The sequence below is a fragment of the Harmonia axyridis genome, chromosome 3, assembly GCF_914767665.1.
Source record: "Harmonia axyridis chromosome 3, icHarAxyr1.1, whole genome shotgun sequence".
Taxonomy (NCBI): domain Eukaryota; kingdom Metazoa; phylum Arthropoda; class Insecta; order Coleoptera; family Coccinellidae; genus Harmonia; species Harmonia axyridis.
The window spans coordinates 38230008-38245670 of record NC_059503.1 but is presented as its reverse complement, the minus strand read 5'-3'; the positions used below and the strand labels follow the sequence as shown (position 1 = coordinate 38245670).

Below are 15663 nucleotides of genomic sequence, written 5' to 3'. Positions count from 1 at the left end.
TTTCCAACAAGCTTCTTCTCTATAAGTCCACCATTCAGCCGATCATGACATACGCATGCCCGGCTTGGGCATAAGCCGCGAAGATCCATCTGCAGAAACTTCAAGTCATGCAGAATAGGATCCTGAAACGAGCCGTAAATGCACCATGGTTTGTCAGCAACTTATGGATGCATAAAGACCCGCAAATACCATTCCTAGACGACCATCTGATAGACCTAGGTGTGAAGACCTTCAATAAAATGAAAAATCACGCAAACCCCTTATTAGAAAAACTTGCGACTACGACTAAAATGCCCGAGGATACACATTTACTTAGAATTCGACATTATTGAAAAATGAATACAAACTGATTCAGTGCCATCACCCAAGAGAATAAGTTTAAAGGTATAAACAGACCAACGCAGACTGCAGGAGCCGGAAAGGGAGCGATTCGTTAGATGCGGCAGCGGGCAGATTGCATAGCATGCACACCAACGCGATAATAGCATAAGAGGTGCTTTCCAGATTCCAGCTTCCAGCCAACGTTAGGAGCTCCTCGGTACAGCTCCGAAGCGTACCGAAGTGCACTTGTACCATGTACCATAGTATAAGGAATCAATTTGTTTTAACTATTCCTGAATAGAGAGTTAAGTGATCATTCAAACTTTCATCGTAATGCAAAACGCAATTATTCGAATAAATATTCAATGAATATTCGAATATTCAAATGTAGTGGTAACTTAATAATAACATAAAAATTGTTGGCAATGTCATGCGACCCCTTTTCAACCACGCCACTGAATGAATTATCGTATTATTTCTGCGCCATCTATAGCTCATGATTCAGCGCCATCTATTATCGAGTTACTTTTCCACTTTGGGTAGTCAATAGTGTTCGATATATGCAACCCGTAAAACACCGGATCCAACTACAGTAGCGACCCCAAGTGACCAGTTCCTTGCCGTCAAACGGCGGTTGGCTTACTATCCATTCCTTATACTATGCTTGTACTGTTCCAGTAAACAGGGCTTCGAGCCCTCGCGTTGCCTTCCCCTTTCCCCTGACAGGTGTGAGAGAGAAAGAAGACCGTTACTTCGCATGAAGTACGAGACAGCTGGTTTGTTTACATTCAATTTGATAGTTTCGTTTTGGCGCGTTCCACTCATAGCAAGGGCTCGAAGCTCTAGTGCGCCGAGCCCCGGGTTGACACGCACTTTACCACAGAATAGAGAGGTATTATTCTATTCTGTCACTTTACTAGAAAGCATCTAATAATAAGACAAAACTACTGTGCGAACTGCGGGAAAACACTTCACGCTGCGAACCGAAATTAATTCGCAGACAGTCCGCAATTCGCATGCGTTCTATTCGTACCGGTATGCACTCCTTCATATCCCGCCGTTGATTTCCATCCTGCAAAATTTTCGTTACCGCTCCCGCTCCCGCAGTCTGCGTTGGTCTGTTTATACCTTAAATCGTTGAAAAAAATAATTTCTCAAATACAACTCGTTCTTCAAATTTTATCGGATAATTTTTTATTTTCATCACTCAAATTGATTTATTTGAGGCAAAAACATTCAAACAAACGGAATATAGATAAAATCCATTGTCCTAACGGACGTGATTTTATCAATCGGTTTGTTTTCATGTTTTTGACAAATAAACAAGTTTTCGTGGAAAAGAAAAAATTATCCATAATATTTAAAGCACTCGTAGTATTAACTTTGATAATTTTTTTTTTATTTCTAAATTTGTTGTTACAGAAATTTACCCAGGAAACTAAAATCCAATGGCATTATCGGAAAGGTTTGACCTGTGAAAAATTGAAAATATATCTACATGATTAAAATTGAATTCCTTTCGCATATCATTATGGTACGCCACTGGTAGGATACTTGTGAACAGGGCAACAGGGAACGGATACTACACACGTCGCTTTTGAATGTCAATCAATAAACAAAATCATACTTTTGTCTTTGTCCTTCACTAGATTGCAATTTTGATGAATACCCATATTATTTAAAATATCTTGAATTTCCCAAAACTATTCCGTATACAAGCACATCCTGATCCCATTTGCCATATTTTCCGGGAAAAATCAGCAATCTCTTTAGGATTACCTACGTTAAATCGAATAATTAAAGGTCTTATCATTCGACCATCAACTTATTGACGTTTAACCAAGTTCTGTTCAGTATTCTCCGCCTTCTTTTGTTTTATAGGAATTTTGACCTAGTTAACATGATACACCTTTGTTCATGTCATCACTCATGATCAAAATCACGCTGCTGAATATAATACTATTATTATTTAAAGATGTCTTAAATCACTGTGAATAAATGACAAAACATTATTATCTCATATACATATTTACAGAACGATTACTTTCAACAAAAAGGCGGCTTCTTTACATCCAAATCCCAAGGTGACATAAAGGCGAAAATCGGAAGTTATCGCATTTTAACCTCTCCGTTATAAAACTTATTTTTTTGTGTATCAAATGACGCTTCATCTCAACCAATCAAAATACGCATATCCCTGCTACATCTGTCTTGAACCCCGTTTTTGCTGGTGCAGTGAAAATAGTAAAGGTACGTAGAATTTTATACATTTTAACTTGAAAACCGTTGGGAAGGATATATAGGGATGAAGAGGTCATCAAAATACATAAAATTCTACGTGAATTTAAAATAAAAGCAGATATCTAAGTCTATTTACCTGCCATTCAATTTGCTTATATTTTCATAAAACTATTTTATAACCTAAGATTTATATTGATTTTCCTAATTACAATCGAGATTTCTGATGAATCGATTAGCTATTTATGTATTTATTTTCTCAGATGAGCAGGAGACTTTAATTGTTGTAATTTCCCTTGTTTTCCGGTGTATTCTACTATTTTCAACATACACTTCCCCCTCCACCTTTGACTTTCATTTGTTCTCACCCCACTACTCCTGTTAATTCAGCAAGGTGATAAATGATTTTTTATTACATAATTCAATGATTATGTTTGGGGGCGTGGAATTTGAAATGAAAATGAAACCGATGATAGCATATTAGCACTCAAACAAATCAAAGGACTTAAAGGGAAGTTTGAAGATTCGATCTTCTTCATATGCCGATTGGACTATTCCATTTTTAACGCCTGAGGTGGGGAAAGGTGTTGAGGGGAAGCAAGAAAAAAGGTGCATCGGAAAGATGGCGGTTCGATGATTAGTTATGTGTGATTGCAAATTTGCAAATTGTTTATAAACAAATAATATTGACATTCTGCATTTCCCTACAATCCTTATTATCGTTGTTTACACCTTCCCATTCATGGATTTCGATGTTTTAAGTGCGAAAAGTGCGTGAAAACTTGATAAATTTGACATTAATCGTAGAGGTTATGTTTGGATATAAGTTTTTGTTCGTTTGTTTCAGGAATTACATGGATATATCTTCAAATTCGTAGTAAATAACTGCAATACTTTTCAATGAAAACTAAGGAAGAAAAAGTTTTTGAGAGATTTTCCATTCAACGACGTTTGGAATTCCATAAAAACATGGCTACATTTTACTCTTGGATATAATGCTTTCTTCATTGGTAGTGTTCTTCGATTTTTTCAACGAAAAAATGGCCTTATTCGAATTTGGATGAGTGTTTACAGTGTTGCAACGGACCCTTTGAAAATTTCCTTAAGTTTTAAATATGCCTAAACAAAGACAGTATCGGTTTATCCGATAACTCATACAAAGAACATTCCGTGTAAAAATAATTTATATAAGTGAAGTTGAGTTCTGAAATGTTGTATTTGGATAAAAATTAATTGTGAGTGGATTGTAATTAATCCTACAAGTGTGTATTGGAAACATGTCTCAGACTCCCTTGAAGCCTGGTCAAAAGATGTGTAAGTCCCCGAAGAATTCTACTAATTTCCATAATATCAAGCATGATAAAATCGACTACGAATGTTTGAGTACAAATTGCACCGTAGTTGGCTCTAATAACTTGAATTTAGTGAAGAAACCCCAGATCGTTACCAGTATGTCACCAGCATATTCCAATACAAATTCAAGCCCAGTATATCCTGCTTCCCCTTACTCTTCACCTGCTAGTTTGAAGTCACCGTCGCCTAGTTTGAAGCCACCTACGCCGCAACCCCAAACATTTCCTGTGATGCAGATTATCCATAATAATCACCAACTACTGGCAAGACCTATACAGCAGCAGCAACAAAACATTATAAAACTCAAGCCACATCTGAATATTTTACCTAAACCTAGTGGAAGTCCACAGCAGAGTCCTAAGGCCAGTGTCAGGTAAGCTCACCCTTCCTTTTTGAGATGAAAATATATTCAATCACATACCAAATTTTACTATATTCTTCTTAAATGTAGGCTTTCATTTTCAAACTGTTGAATAAGATCTACATAAATCTTGAGTTGAACATTTTAGGACAAATTATGCTATTAATAGTATTCAATGATAACGTTAAAATTTTCATTTTTTCTATGAAGCAATGATCTACATTCCAAAAAATAAAGAAAATTGGCCCATTATTCTCACTCTTATTTGAGAGGTATATTTCTATAAAACAAAGTAGATTCTCTAGTTATTCCAAAAGAGTTCTTCTGTTTGAAGAATATATAGTCTAAGTTGATTACATATCTAACTTCATTAATTTCGTACAAAAAACTCGCAAAAGAGATACATAGTTTCCCATTTTTTTGAAATTGGTCTATACATATATGAAAACAAAAATGGTTTAGGGAATATTAGGATTTCAGCAACCTGAGGTTTGCCTTTTACTTCAAGTTGCTGAAGTCCCAGTATTTTCTAAAGCTTTAAATTAATAAATAGCAAATATTAAGTCCATCACTAATACAATACTGATGATCGGTTGGCCTAGTGTGTAGGACCCCATATTCTTAAGCCGAAGGTTGGGAGTTCAAACCTGGAACCGAGTAAGAAATTTTCGGTTTAAGGGGACTGTCCATCCATTCATTGTTTAGTAAAAAATTAACAGTTCTCTATCTGAAGTGGAGATGGGACAAATTAACAAGGGACATCGGCTCTCCTAACTCCTACATATTCTCTACATAATCTCAAATCTACACATTGAAAAGAATTTTCAGATATTAAAAATGAATCCTTTCGTTCTTTTTTGTGTTTTTTTCTTCAAATATCTAAAAATAATATACAAAGACAAAGACATCTTTTTTAATTTTACATTATACATAAATGTCAGAAATAATATTTTAAATTGATGTACCTGAGTTTTTTACCAACATTATGATTCCAAACTGATTCTGACCCTAAGTGTAAATTGAGGAACAAAAATATTGCCTGAACAATGGCTAAATATCACCAAATTCTTTCTTCAGTAAATGTTCCATATTGTGCAATATATAGTTATGATAACATCATTGAGGGGCATTTCAATGAGAAATAAGAGATCTTTATTTTCGCAGTCCTCAAATTATGATACCAACAAATACTCACCAACAAGCAACCTTAATGCAATCTGCACAACCCTTGTTGCTCAACCAGATGCCCATGCTAGCTGCCACACCAGGAGTACAGTTTATTTTGAAACCACAATCTGGGCATAAGATGCAAACTGCAACACCACAAGGTTTGATTCTTCAGCAAGGGAGTCAGCAAATAATCCAACTTCAACAACCTAGGTCTCAACCTATGGTTAGGGTACTTACCAATAGTGTTCAGCTAGCCCCAAGTAACTCAGGTCCAACCTATGTACAGATGAGCAATATTCCTATGAACAATTCGACCACTTTATCTGCGCAAGGATCTCAGCAGCAAGCGCAGAATCAGATCAAGAGGAAGCCAAAGGCTAAGGTTAAAAAAAGGTTGGATTTAGCCAATTTGATGAAATTATCTGGTGAGTATCAACAATTGGTATAGTTATGAATCATTCTAAATTAATTTTGCTGCAGGAATTGGTGACGAGGATGATATACAATTCGAAAGTGACACTTCGCAGAGTGAAAGTGAGCACAATACTGGATCTACAACGCCTCAACCTCAACAAATACAGATGCAGGCAAGCACAATACAAGCGAACACTCTGCAGGCACAAAATATCATCCACCAGACAGAAGGGAAGAAAATGGGGGGTTTACAAATTCAAGGACTTACTCAACCAACAATTAACGCGGCAGCTACACCTGTAGTACAGGTAGGAATTTTTTATAATTGTTGCATCTTGTACCATATTTTGTCCTGGAAACTTTGATTTCATATCATATATAGAAAGATATTTTGAAAAATTTTTCTCATTTATGTCAGGATATTTTTATTAAAACAAGTATTAATGGAAGTTGATAAAGCAAAATGTGCAAGCATTAAAGTCATTCATTGAATTAAAATAAAAAACTATTTTCATACTATCTAAATTGTTTTGATTTACCTTGATAATCATAAACTGTTAAAATGCAACATTGATTGTCTTGTTATAATAGGAAATAGGATTAGCTTAGTGAAATAATTAAAACATTTCTTGTCTTCTCTCAAAGTAGGATTACCTACCTAAGCTTATTTTTCGTTAATCCTATTCTTTTCATCAGCCAAGCCATTGCAAGCATTTTATTGGTGTTTTTTGAATCAACACAGTCAAAAGACAGCAGGGACTTGACTTTGGTTTATATTCTAAGCAAACATTCAATGAAAATGGATGATTATAATAGTACTGAAAACAATGAAACTTTTATGTATGTTTGCTTGAAATTTTTATTTATTTATCTAATAATAAAATTTGTGAATAATTAGAGAAAAAAAACACTTTTATTATAATAATTTATATATTTCAGGTTCTCAATCAAAATTTCCAAAGTGGAATGATCTCAAATAATACCTCCCAATCTTCTGGACATTTCAGTCCCTTCATAACCCCCAATTTTACTTTTAACAATGGCTTGATGGTGCAGAGGAGCAGTGGCGGTTTTAAGTTGGCCATGGGCGAAGATGGCCGATTTGTTCTTCAGCATGATCCTACAATGAACCATGATCTTCAGTCTCAGCTCATTCTTCAAGGAATCATAGGATTAAATGGAGGACTCGTACTTCAACCTTCCATCGACCAACAGACTGTTCAGCAAACTGTTCAGACAATCCAACAGCAGAGTGTGCAGACTATTCAGCAACAAACAGTCCAAAGCCAAACAATCCAAACAGTCCAACAACAGACTGTTCAACCTCAAGCAGTTCAACATTCAATACAAGCGCTGCAGCCTCAGATACAACAGCAAACAGTCCAGCAGACCATACAGCATCAGACTGTTCAAAGTCAGCCTATTACTGCAATACAACAACCGATGCAAATTGTACAACCTCAACCGATCCATAGCATGTCTTCTCAAGTTCAACCTGCTGTTCATTCCATTCAATCTCACGTTCATAGTTTACAGTCGCAATTGCAGGGACAGATTCATAATTTGCTGCAACAGCAACAACAAAATCATACAATTCAAAACCATCAACCACAGAGTATCCAAAATGTCCAAACAACTCATCAGCCCATTCAGACGTTGACTTCATTACCGCAGCAATCGCCGGTTCAGAATGTCCAACATAGTGTTCATTCTCACCAGACTCATTCACAGCCAGTATTGAAAGTGCAGCCATTTCAAAAATCCCAATTGCCTGTGCAAACGGTTCATCCTCAGCCTGTTCAACCTCAACCTATCCAGGCCGTTCAACCTATGCAGACTTTGAATTCCCAGCAGATGCATTCACAATTACCTATTCAGTCAGTGCATCAGAATCAACAGAATATGGAAGGTAGTGGTAATCAGCAGCAACCGACTTCTTATGTTGTGAACTTAACACCTGATCAATTAGAACAACTGAAGAGGAATGGTCAGTTAACTGTTAATGGGCAGACCATTTTCATGCCGAGGTCGAACCAAATGAATAAACAAAATGATAATAATTTCATTCCTGAGAAGAAATTGTCACCAAAGATTAAGCCGGTGAAAAAAGTACACAAAATTCAAGCTGTTAAAAGTCTGTCTCAAGAAAATATTGAATCTGTTAAACCTGTAATTACCATTAACCATCAGGTACATAAAGAGGTTAAAAGCTCTCTGCATAGTCCACCTAAGAATATAATCCAAGCTCAACCAGTTCAACCCCAGCCTATTCAGCCTCAGAAGCCTTCACAACCTTCTGCTATGGTGCAACCTCAACCAATGGTACAAACTCCTCAGAAATCAATGGAGAAGAATAAAACACAAAATCAGCACAAAGTAATGCCTAATACTCAAAATAATGAATCCAACAGTAATCAAGAGGTTGATAAGCTTCTTGGTCAACTTTTGGAAGAAAGCAATAATATCAATATCGTAACTAATAATGTTCCGCCCCCCAATGTTCAACATCAGAGGATACATACAATACAGTTGACTCCCCAAAAGCAGCAGCTACTGAAGAAAATCCAGATGGAAATACAAGCTTTATCTTCTAGTCAATTATCATCTAGCAGCAATAATGAAATTCAGAAGGCCCTGAAGAGTTTGTTTACAGAACAGCAGAAGATATTAGCTACTGGCAAACTTTTACCTCCTGATAAGGTGTATTATCACAACAACCATTTGACGATAATTAATCCGTCCAGTATGAATTCTCCTCCCCCAACTAGTACCCCAGTTAAGATTGAGCCTCCTAGTCCTAGTCCTGTTCAAACAATACCGCAGCACAGCAATAATAATGTTAGAAGAAACGCCACAGAACCAGTGCCAACATATCAGGTAAAGAATGTTTTGTCTTGTATTTATTATCAAACCTATTTTTTCAACAATCAATACAATATTTCTAATTATGATATATCATATTGTTCTGTTAATGAAGTTTTTTTGAAATAACAGCAGAATCCGACCTCAGAAGCCTTACCAAGCCCTAGGATGTCGAATTCGATTCCTTCAACTGAGAATGTGCACCAGCAACAACAATCCAATTCCAATTTGGCACAGAACCCATTGCAACACACCCACCAACCTCATGGTACTATTCAACAACAGAATGTTTCAAATCAACTACACCAACATCACAGCAATCATTCAGTAACTCCTAAAACCAATAATGTCAGTGTCTCCACAAGTATGCCTCCACCAATGCAGTTATCTCCTCAACAGCAGTATAATTCCATAGTAAAGAAAGCACAACTGTGAGTATTTCTATATAATCCTCCATTTGATTGTTAAATTGTGCTTTTCAAAGCCTGAACAAAAGTAACGGACCAAAAACTTTCTAATGGTTAATCAAATTGTACATTAGACTTTTCGAAAACATTTTCTTGCTGAAATTCCTAATCGGTAAATAGATTTTTCATTTTTTCGAAAAGTAAAAGTCTGCTTTATTGTTCTGCAAATATCTGAACCAAACTTCATAACAAAAAATGACTAAAAAAGGTTATTAATGAAATGATGTGGATAAGTCTGAATAATAGATTTGAAAAAGATATCAAGATAAAATTCAATTCCAATTACACTTTTGGGATGTGTTCAAAATGACATCAGCTTTTTTACAATTGTTGGATCTTCTGGTCTATTATAGAACCAATTTTGGAATTAGATTGGGATCATTCTGTATTCCATCACATGCCTTGTTCATTTGTGGCATAAATTGTTCTTTTATATTGATTGGCTCCTCATACTCCATTGATTTCAGATGACACCGTAGAAAGTGGTGTTTGGTCAGGAGATTTAATCGCGCAAAAATTTAATCAACCAGCATTTATATAAAAGGGCTCGATCTATTAATCATTATATACGGGCTAAAAATGCCAAATTGATGTTGAAAAATTGCCTAAAAATTCCATTACTTACTGCGTTAACAATTTCACTCACAAAGATAGGTCAATAGATATAGTATATTTTGTTAATTAGTTTGAGGTGTATGACGTGAAATTTTTTATATTCTATATTATATTCCGTGTTTAACTTTAACTGTGTGTTGCATGATCTCAAAAGTTATCAAAACCTAATTATGATGATATTGGAAATGAATAACCAATTTTTTTTTGTTTATAACTCTTTATTCTCCCAAGGCTTATGTCTGGGTAGGTCATCAGTATCATCATAAAGAGATGAACATTTTTTTTCAACAGTTTTGTGAATTTTGAAAATGAAATATCTATACTATCTATACTAAATATCTTTAGAAAAAAATTGCAACTCTGGATTATCCAAACATCAACTACAAATAATGGCCAAAGTTAATATTTTAATATCAATTATGATCGCTCTGTATAATCCAGAGTTGAAATTTTTTTTCTACATAGAAGTAGCTAATATTTCTACTTTAAAAAAATTGTTTGTTGGTTTCTTCATTAATTACCAATTAAAAAACTCCATATTTTCAATTTTTCGCCATTCTCTCGTAAATGGTGCTTCTAAGGATAAAGTGATCTGAAAAACTCGTCATTATTTCTATTTGAGCTAGCGATTCCATTTTCGAATTAATATATAGGGTGTTACTATTTCTTAGTTTTCGAACACACTGTTTATATGAGAATACTTTTAAATTGTTCTTCTCACTACTTAATGCACATCACAAAAAAAGATTTCAAAAATATATTAATTTATCCCCTCAAAATGAGATCCGCGTCTGGGGTAGGCCACTCGGTATATAAAAGAGGATCTATGGATATTATGTAAGGGCATCACGTGTTCAAACAACTGCACCAAGTTGGATCATTTTTTTTTTGTGTTGTGTTCATTACTGTCATGAGAAGGTTTATACAACTAGATATTTTCGGAAAAGTAATAGAGTATAATTTGACACTTCGAAGAATGTATTTTGGGTTGCCTGACAGAACATGAGAAGTCACGGTTGGCAGCTAGTTTATAATAAAATCTTAATTTCTGACTTAACTGAATTAAATAAAGCACTTTCAAACGCTTATACAATTTCAGTATTGAAGCTCAACTAACTCAAGATCAAGCAGGTGCTGTCAAACCAGATGTACAAACTCCATTCAAAGATAAGAAAGATGCTTGCATTAGATTAATAAGATACCACTGTATGGACCAGCCCGTCTTATCCCAAAAAGATCTAAATAAAGCTGATGAAATATTTGAGCACACTGCAAAACACTTCATTGCCAAGTTTGATAAAATGCAGGACAAGTACAAATATCTTCTCATGAAAGAAAGCCAGGTAAGCCAATCCTTTTAATTTTATTACTAAGCAATCTTTTATATTACCATCTATGTAGAGGTATAACTTAAACAAAAATTCTTACAGAGACAAGTTCGAACATCTGAGCTGATGATGTTGGATAGATTATTTCTTGCTGATGAACAACAATCCCTGATGCAACTTCGACAAGAAGCTGAGGAAGCGCAATTTCTAGATCTCAATATGATGCAAGAGATAGAACCGTCTCAGTCTCATCAGGCAATGAGATTTCAGCAGCACATTCCGCAAAGCCACAACAATCAACAGAACCAAAGTTCTCATAGTCAACATCAGTATGGCCAAGGGCACCATCAGATAAGTCACAACCAACATTTGCCGGTTCAGGGATATCCTTTAGGTAGGATTTCTGGTTCGCAGCAAAACTCTCAAAGCAACAACTATGATCAGACTGGTCAGGGTCCGAATAGGGGAGGGCATCATGTAAACCCGGGTCATCAGAATGTTCAAGCTCACACTCAGCTAAGCCAGAGTCACCATTCAGCTCATAATCACCAACAATCCAACCAAAATCATAATCAATCTGGTGACAATCTCAATCAGAGCAGTTCTGTATCCTACCAATCTAATCATTCATCGCTTCAGTCTGCTCAAAGCCAGATGCAATCTAGCCAGAGTGAGCTGCAAATGACTTCTAGTCATCATTCAAACATACAAAATCAGGTGAATCATTTGAATAATGAGGAGTATGATGAGTGGACCAGTATACAACGTGAGCTTGGTTGTCTACCTGGCGAAGACAACAAGCATAGTTTTGTGGAGCAGATTGTCAACGAAAATGCCAACAACAACGCTCATTTAACCGCCAAACGTTCGGCCAGTAGCGATTCGCGCCTAGAGACTCTCAAGAGGTTTAGAGTTGATAAACATCATAAAAAGGCAACAGATAGTGTACATAATAGTGTTAATAATGTTGTACAAAGTGTTAGTAATAGTTTACCGCAAAATACTCATTTGACAATGACTGGGCAGTCGTGTATGACGAATCGTTATCAAAATACCTTTGAAGGTCAGGGTCAGCACATGTATAACTGTTTAGAGACCGAGGATGGTATTGAGGGTAAGAGTTTGGATGAACAAGTGCAGTCTGCCATTGATTCAATATTGAATTTGCAGCAAAATACCGCATTAGATCTTGATAGCATACTGTCATGACGATATGTATAATATGTCAGATCCTTACTTTACAGAAATGTGATCTTGAAATCTTATTATAGGTAGGCCAGTTGTTATGACAACTTGTTTTTCAATACAGTGTGAATGAGTATTAAGACTTCAAGTATTCTTTATTTTGGTTGTCTTAAATTTTCTTCACAAATTCTAAAATCTAGCACAGTTTTGTCCTATTGTTCATTTATGTTATTGTTCTATTTTATTATTTAATATCCCATCTTTTGTTAGTAAAAGAACTACAATCCTAACAAATGAAAACTTTGTATATCTAAAGAACACAAACTGAAATAGATTTTGTTTTACCTAATAAGTTGATGCCTTATACAGGTTGTATGATGAGATCTACAGAGGATTTTTCCTAAATGCTGCAGATCTCACCATTGGACATAGAATTTGAACCACCCTTCACTGATATTTCTTTGTTATTTGTAATGACTGATTTGATTATAAAATTCCCTATTTTCAAGTTCAAATTGCAAAATAGCATTTTTACATTCTTAACAACTGGCCTACATTTTGTACTCTAATTGAATCTGAGATTTAATTTATTTTTTCTGTAATAATTAACTGTCTGCTCAAAAATCCTGAAATAAATGGAAATCAGTATAATCGGACCCGGTTTCCAATTTATGAAATATTGTATATTTTTTTGCAAAAAAAAATTATTCAGTAGTTTTTTTTTCGGTTAGACCAGTATGCCAAATGAAGAAAAATTCGAGAAATCTCTTAATTCATTAACACAATTTTAATGTTGTTGCTTGGAATTACACTTTTTTCAAGAATTGATATCAATATTATTAAGGGAAATTTTTAGTATCATTTTTAAATGTGCGACTTTCCCAGTATTAATTTCCATAAAATATGTCAAGAATTCTTAAGTAAATTTTAATTTCGAATAATTTTTTATTTGAGTGTAAATTCTGTATAAATCAAAATGAAGAAGTCTGAAATCAACAGAGCCTTAAAATTTAATTTACACCACAAAATAATTTTCTAATGTAAGAATACACTTGAAGGTATTTTAAAATTTAGTGTTTTTACCAATATTATTACCAGTAGAATTCTAAATTGAATATTTTTTTGATAATTGTTTTTCAGAATATAGAAATTTTATTTGTATATTGCTACTTTTGTGATCTTATTTATTTTTTTCAATTTTCATATCGATTTTTGTGTGAATTTATTGGATTGGAGATCTCTAGTTTCATTTGTGATTATTTTGAAATGTTAGAATTCTGATTATACTGGGCTCCTTTGCTTTTTAACAGTGTTAATATGTCATTTGGTTTTTAGAGCTAAAAATTTAAGAGATGAAGTACATTAGGTACAGAGAATGGTAAAGTGAATTTATAAATTATTGAATTTTTGTCATTGTTATTCGATAGATACCAAGTTTTACAGACACATGTATATAAAGCCACTTTTGATGACACTGTAAAAAGCCTCTGTTGTAAATATTTTATTTATGTACTTAGATTATTATAATTTTCTGAGGTATAATTATTATTATTAAGACTGACTCAGAAATTTTGGTTCCTACCAGGAAAGTATTTGAAAAGAATAAAAAGTCATTATTCAACCTCCAGTATTATCTATACATCTACCTTGATTTATTTTGAACTTTCTTCCAATCATCAAAAAGATCAAAAGCAAATACCGCATATGCTTCTACTTACTAAAAAAAAGAAAGAAATTTTCATACTCATAAGTATTGTTTCGCTGTTGATTACATATTACCAGCACTTTCAAGAGGTGGTGACGTACAGCAACAAAATGATAGGTGAATTGTTCTGAGTTTTCGTGAAGTTCCATATGCGCCTAAAAATCGGGATAAGAATTACAATAAGATCTTAGTGGATTAATTTTCTAGGTGCCAAATAATAAGTTTATTATGTAGCATTTTTGCAAAATGGCGAAGGAGAGTAACAGGATGAACTAATTTTATATATCTTCATTATTAAAATTTGTAATTATTTTTACTTATTACATTCAAATTTCTAATGTTCCTGTATTTTGTTTTTAAATTGTCATTCAATTTCAATCATAATTTCACAAATGGTACTAAGTACTAGATGCCGATTCTGGTACAAGGAAATAAAAAAAATGAACTTATTTTTTGATGTAACAGATGTCTACATAAATATCCGTAGTTTTTTCTTTTTTCTCCAGCAAGGGGCTTGATTAAATGTGGAAATCAGCTTTGTTAGGTCTCTTTCATTAAATAGAATGATACTTTTTTGTGAGTATATAAGTATATTATCAAAATTACATGTTTGATTTATTTCAATTGGTGAAGTCATCAACTATATTCAGTAAAATTTATTGAAATTATCAGAAATCTAATTTCTGGGAGGATAAAAAATATTTTATGGTTTTCTTTGTTCCCTTAGAACTTATTTTTTATTTCAAATAAACAACTGCAATTGATAATTATATTAAAAAATATATAAAAAAAAGCATTAGAATCAATAATAATTTAATTATATATTTTTTTACTTCATCTATCTAATGGTTCAATAACTCTGAAAAGCTCCTATCAGGATAAGGTCGAACATACAACTGTTTTTCTATCAGAACGTCTTCAGGAGCTAGTCATCATTTTCTATTTAAGAAAATGGAGATTATTGATTAGGAGGCAATTATTTTTCTCACTTTCTTGTGATTTTTCAGTAACAATCATGCCATCCAGACAATTTCAGATCTTGTCATGAACTTCTAAAAGAAAGTCATCTAGTTCACTGATGAAATCATCCATATCTCCTAAAGGAACATTTTCTAAATTCTGCAGTTGTTGATCGAGAAGTTCATCGATATTGGAAGATGGTTCAGGAACTTTTTGTATGTCCTTCAAAGGTCTTGATCTTACTCTACATTTTGCACCAGCAGGAAAGGGACACTTCAAGTCAATACAAATTTCCACGGCTTCATTGAAATTTAGTTGTTTCCATTCCAATTTTTTTCCACAGCGTGGGCACAAGGCTGGTTCTTCCCTTGTCATTGATCAAGATTTTTTCAAACTATAGATAATAATTTACCTCATAGATAGCATAGAAAACTACTCTTTTTTCCCCAAAGGCCAGAACCATAGATAAACTTAGTTAGTCTATGGCCAAAACCATAGAAATATAATATTTCGTTATTGGGCGAGTTCGGAAAGTCAGAACTGTTTAATGTGCTAAAACAGTGGTGCCAATCGGCGGATTTTAATCCGATTTTCGGATTTTTTGGTTGTGGAGGATTTTTTTCTGATTTTAAAATATTTCGAATTTTTTTTCGATTTACTGATTGAGGCAATAGGCGAATCAAC

The 15663-nt window shown here is 34.1% G+C and overlaps 1 protein-coding gene across 6 annotated transcripts; it reads left to right on the top strand.

The window, feature by feature from the left end:
• Positions 1-2228: 2228 nt before the first annotated feature.
• Positions 2229-13936, top strand: LOC123677160 (putative leucine-rich repeat-containing protein DDB_G0290503). Of its 6 annotated transcripts, none has more exons than XM_045613708.1 (8): positions 2229-2571; positions 3407-4285; positions 5438-5868; positions 5924-6165; positions 6797-8734; positions 8852-9150; positions 10901-11144; positions 11232-13936. In XM_045613708.1, the coding sequence occupies exons 2-8, from the start codon at positions 3837-3839 to the stop codon at positions 12336-12338; spliced, it is 4710 nt and encodes a 1569-aa protein (XP_045469664.1). In that variant the 5' UTR covers positions 2229-2571; positions 3407-3836; the 3' UTR covers positions 12339-13936. The 6 variants fall into 6 exon arrangements, with proteins under 6 accessions (XP_045469664.1, XP_045469660.1, XP_045469661.1 ...); XM_045613704.1 differs by having other exon boundaries at positions 2304-2571; positions 8849-9150; XM_045613705.1 differs by lacking the exon at positions 2229-2571 and adding an exon at positions 2978-3329 and having other exon boundaries at positions 8849-9150.
• Positions 13937-15663: the final 1727 nt, after the last annotated feature.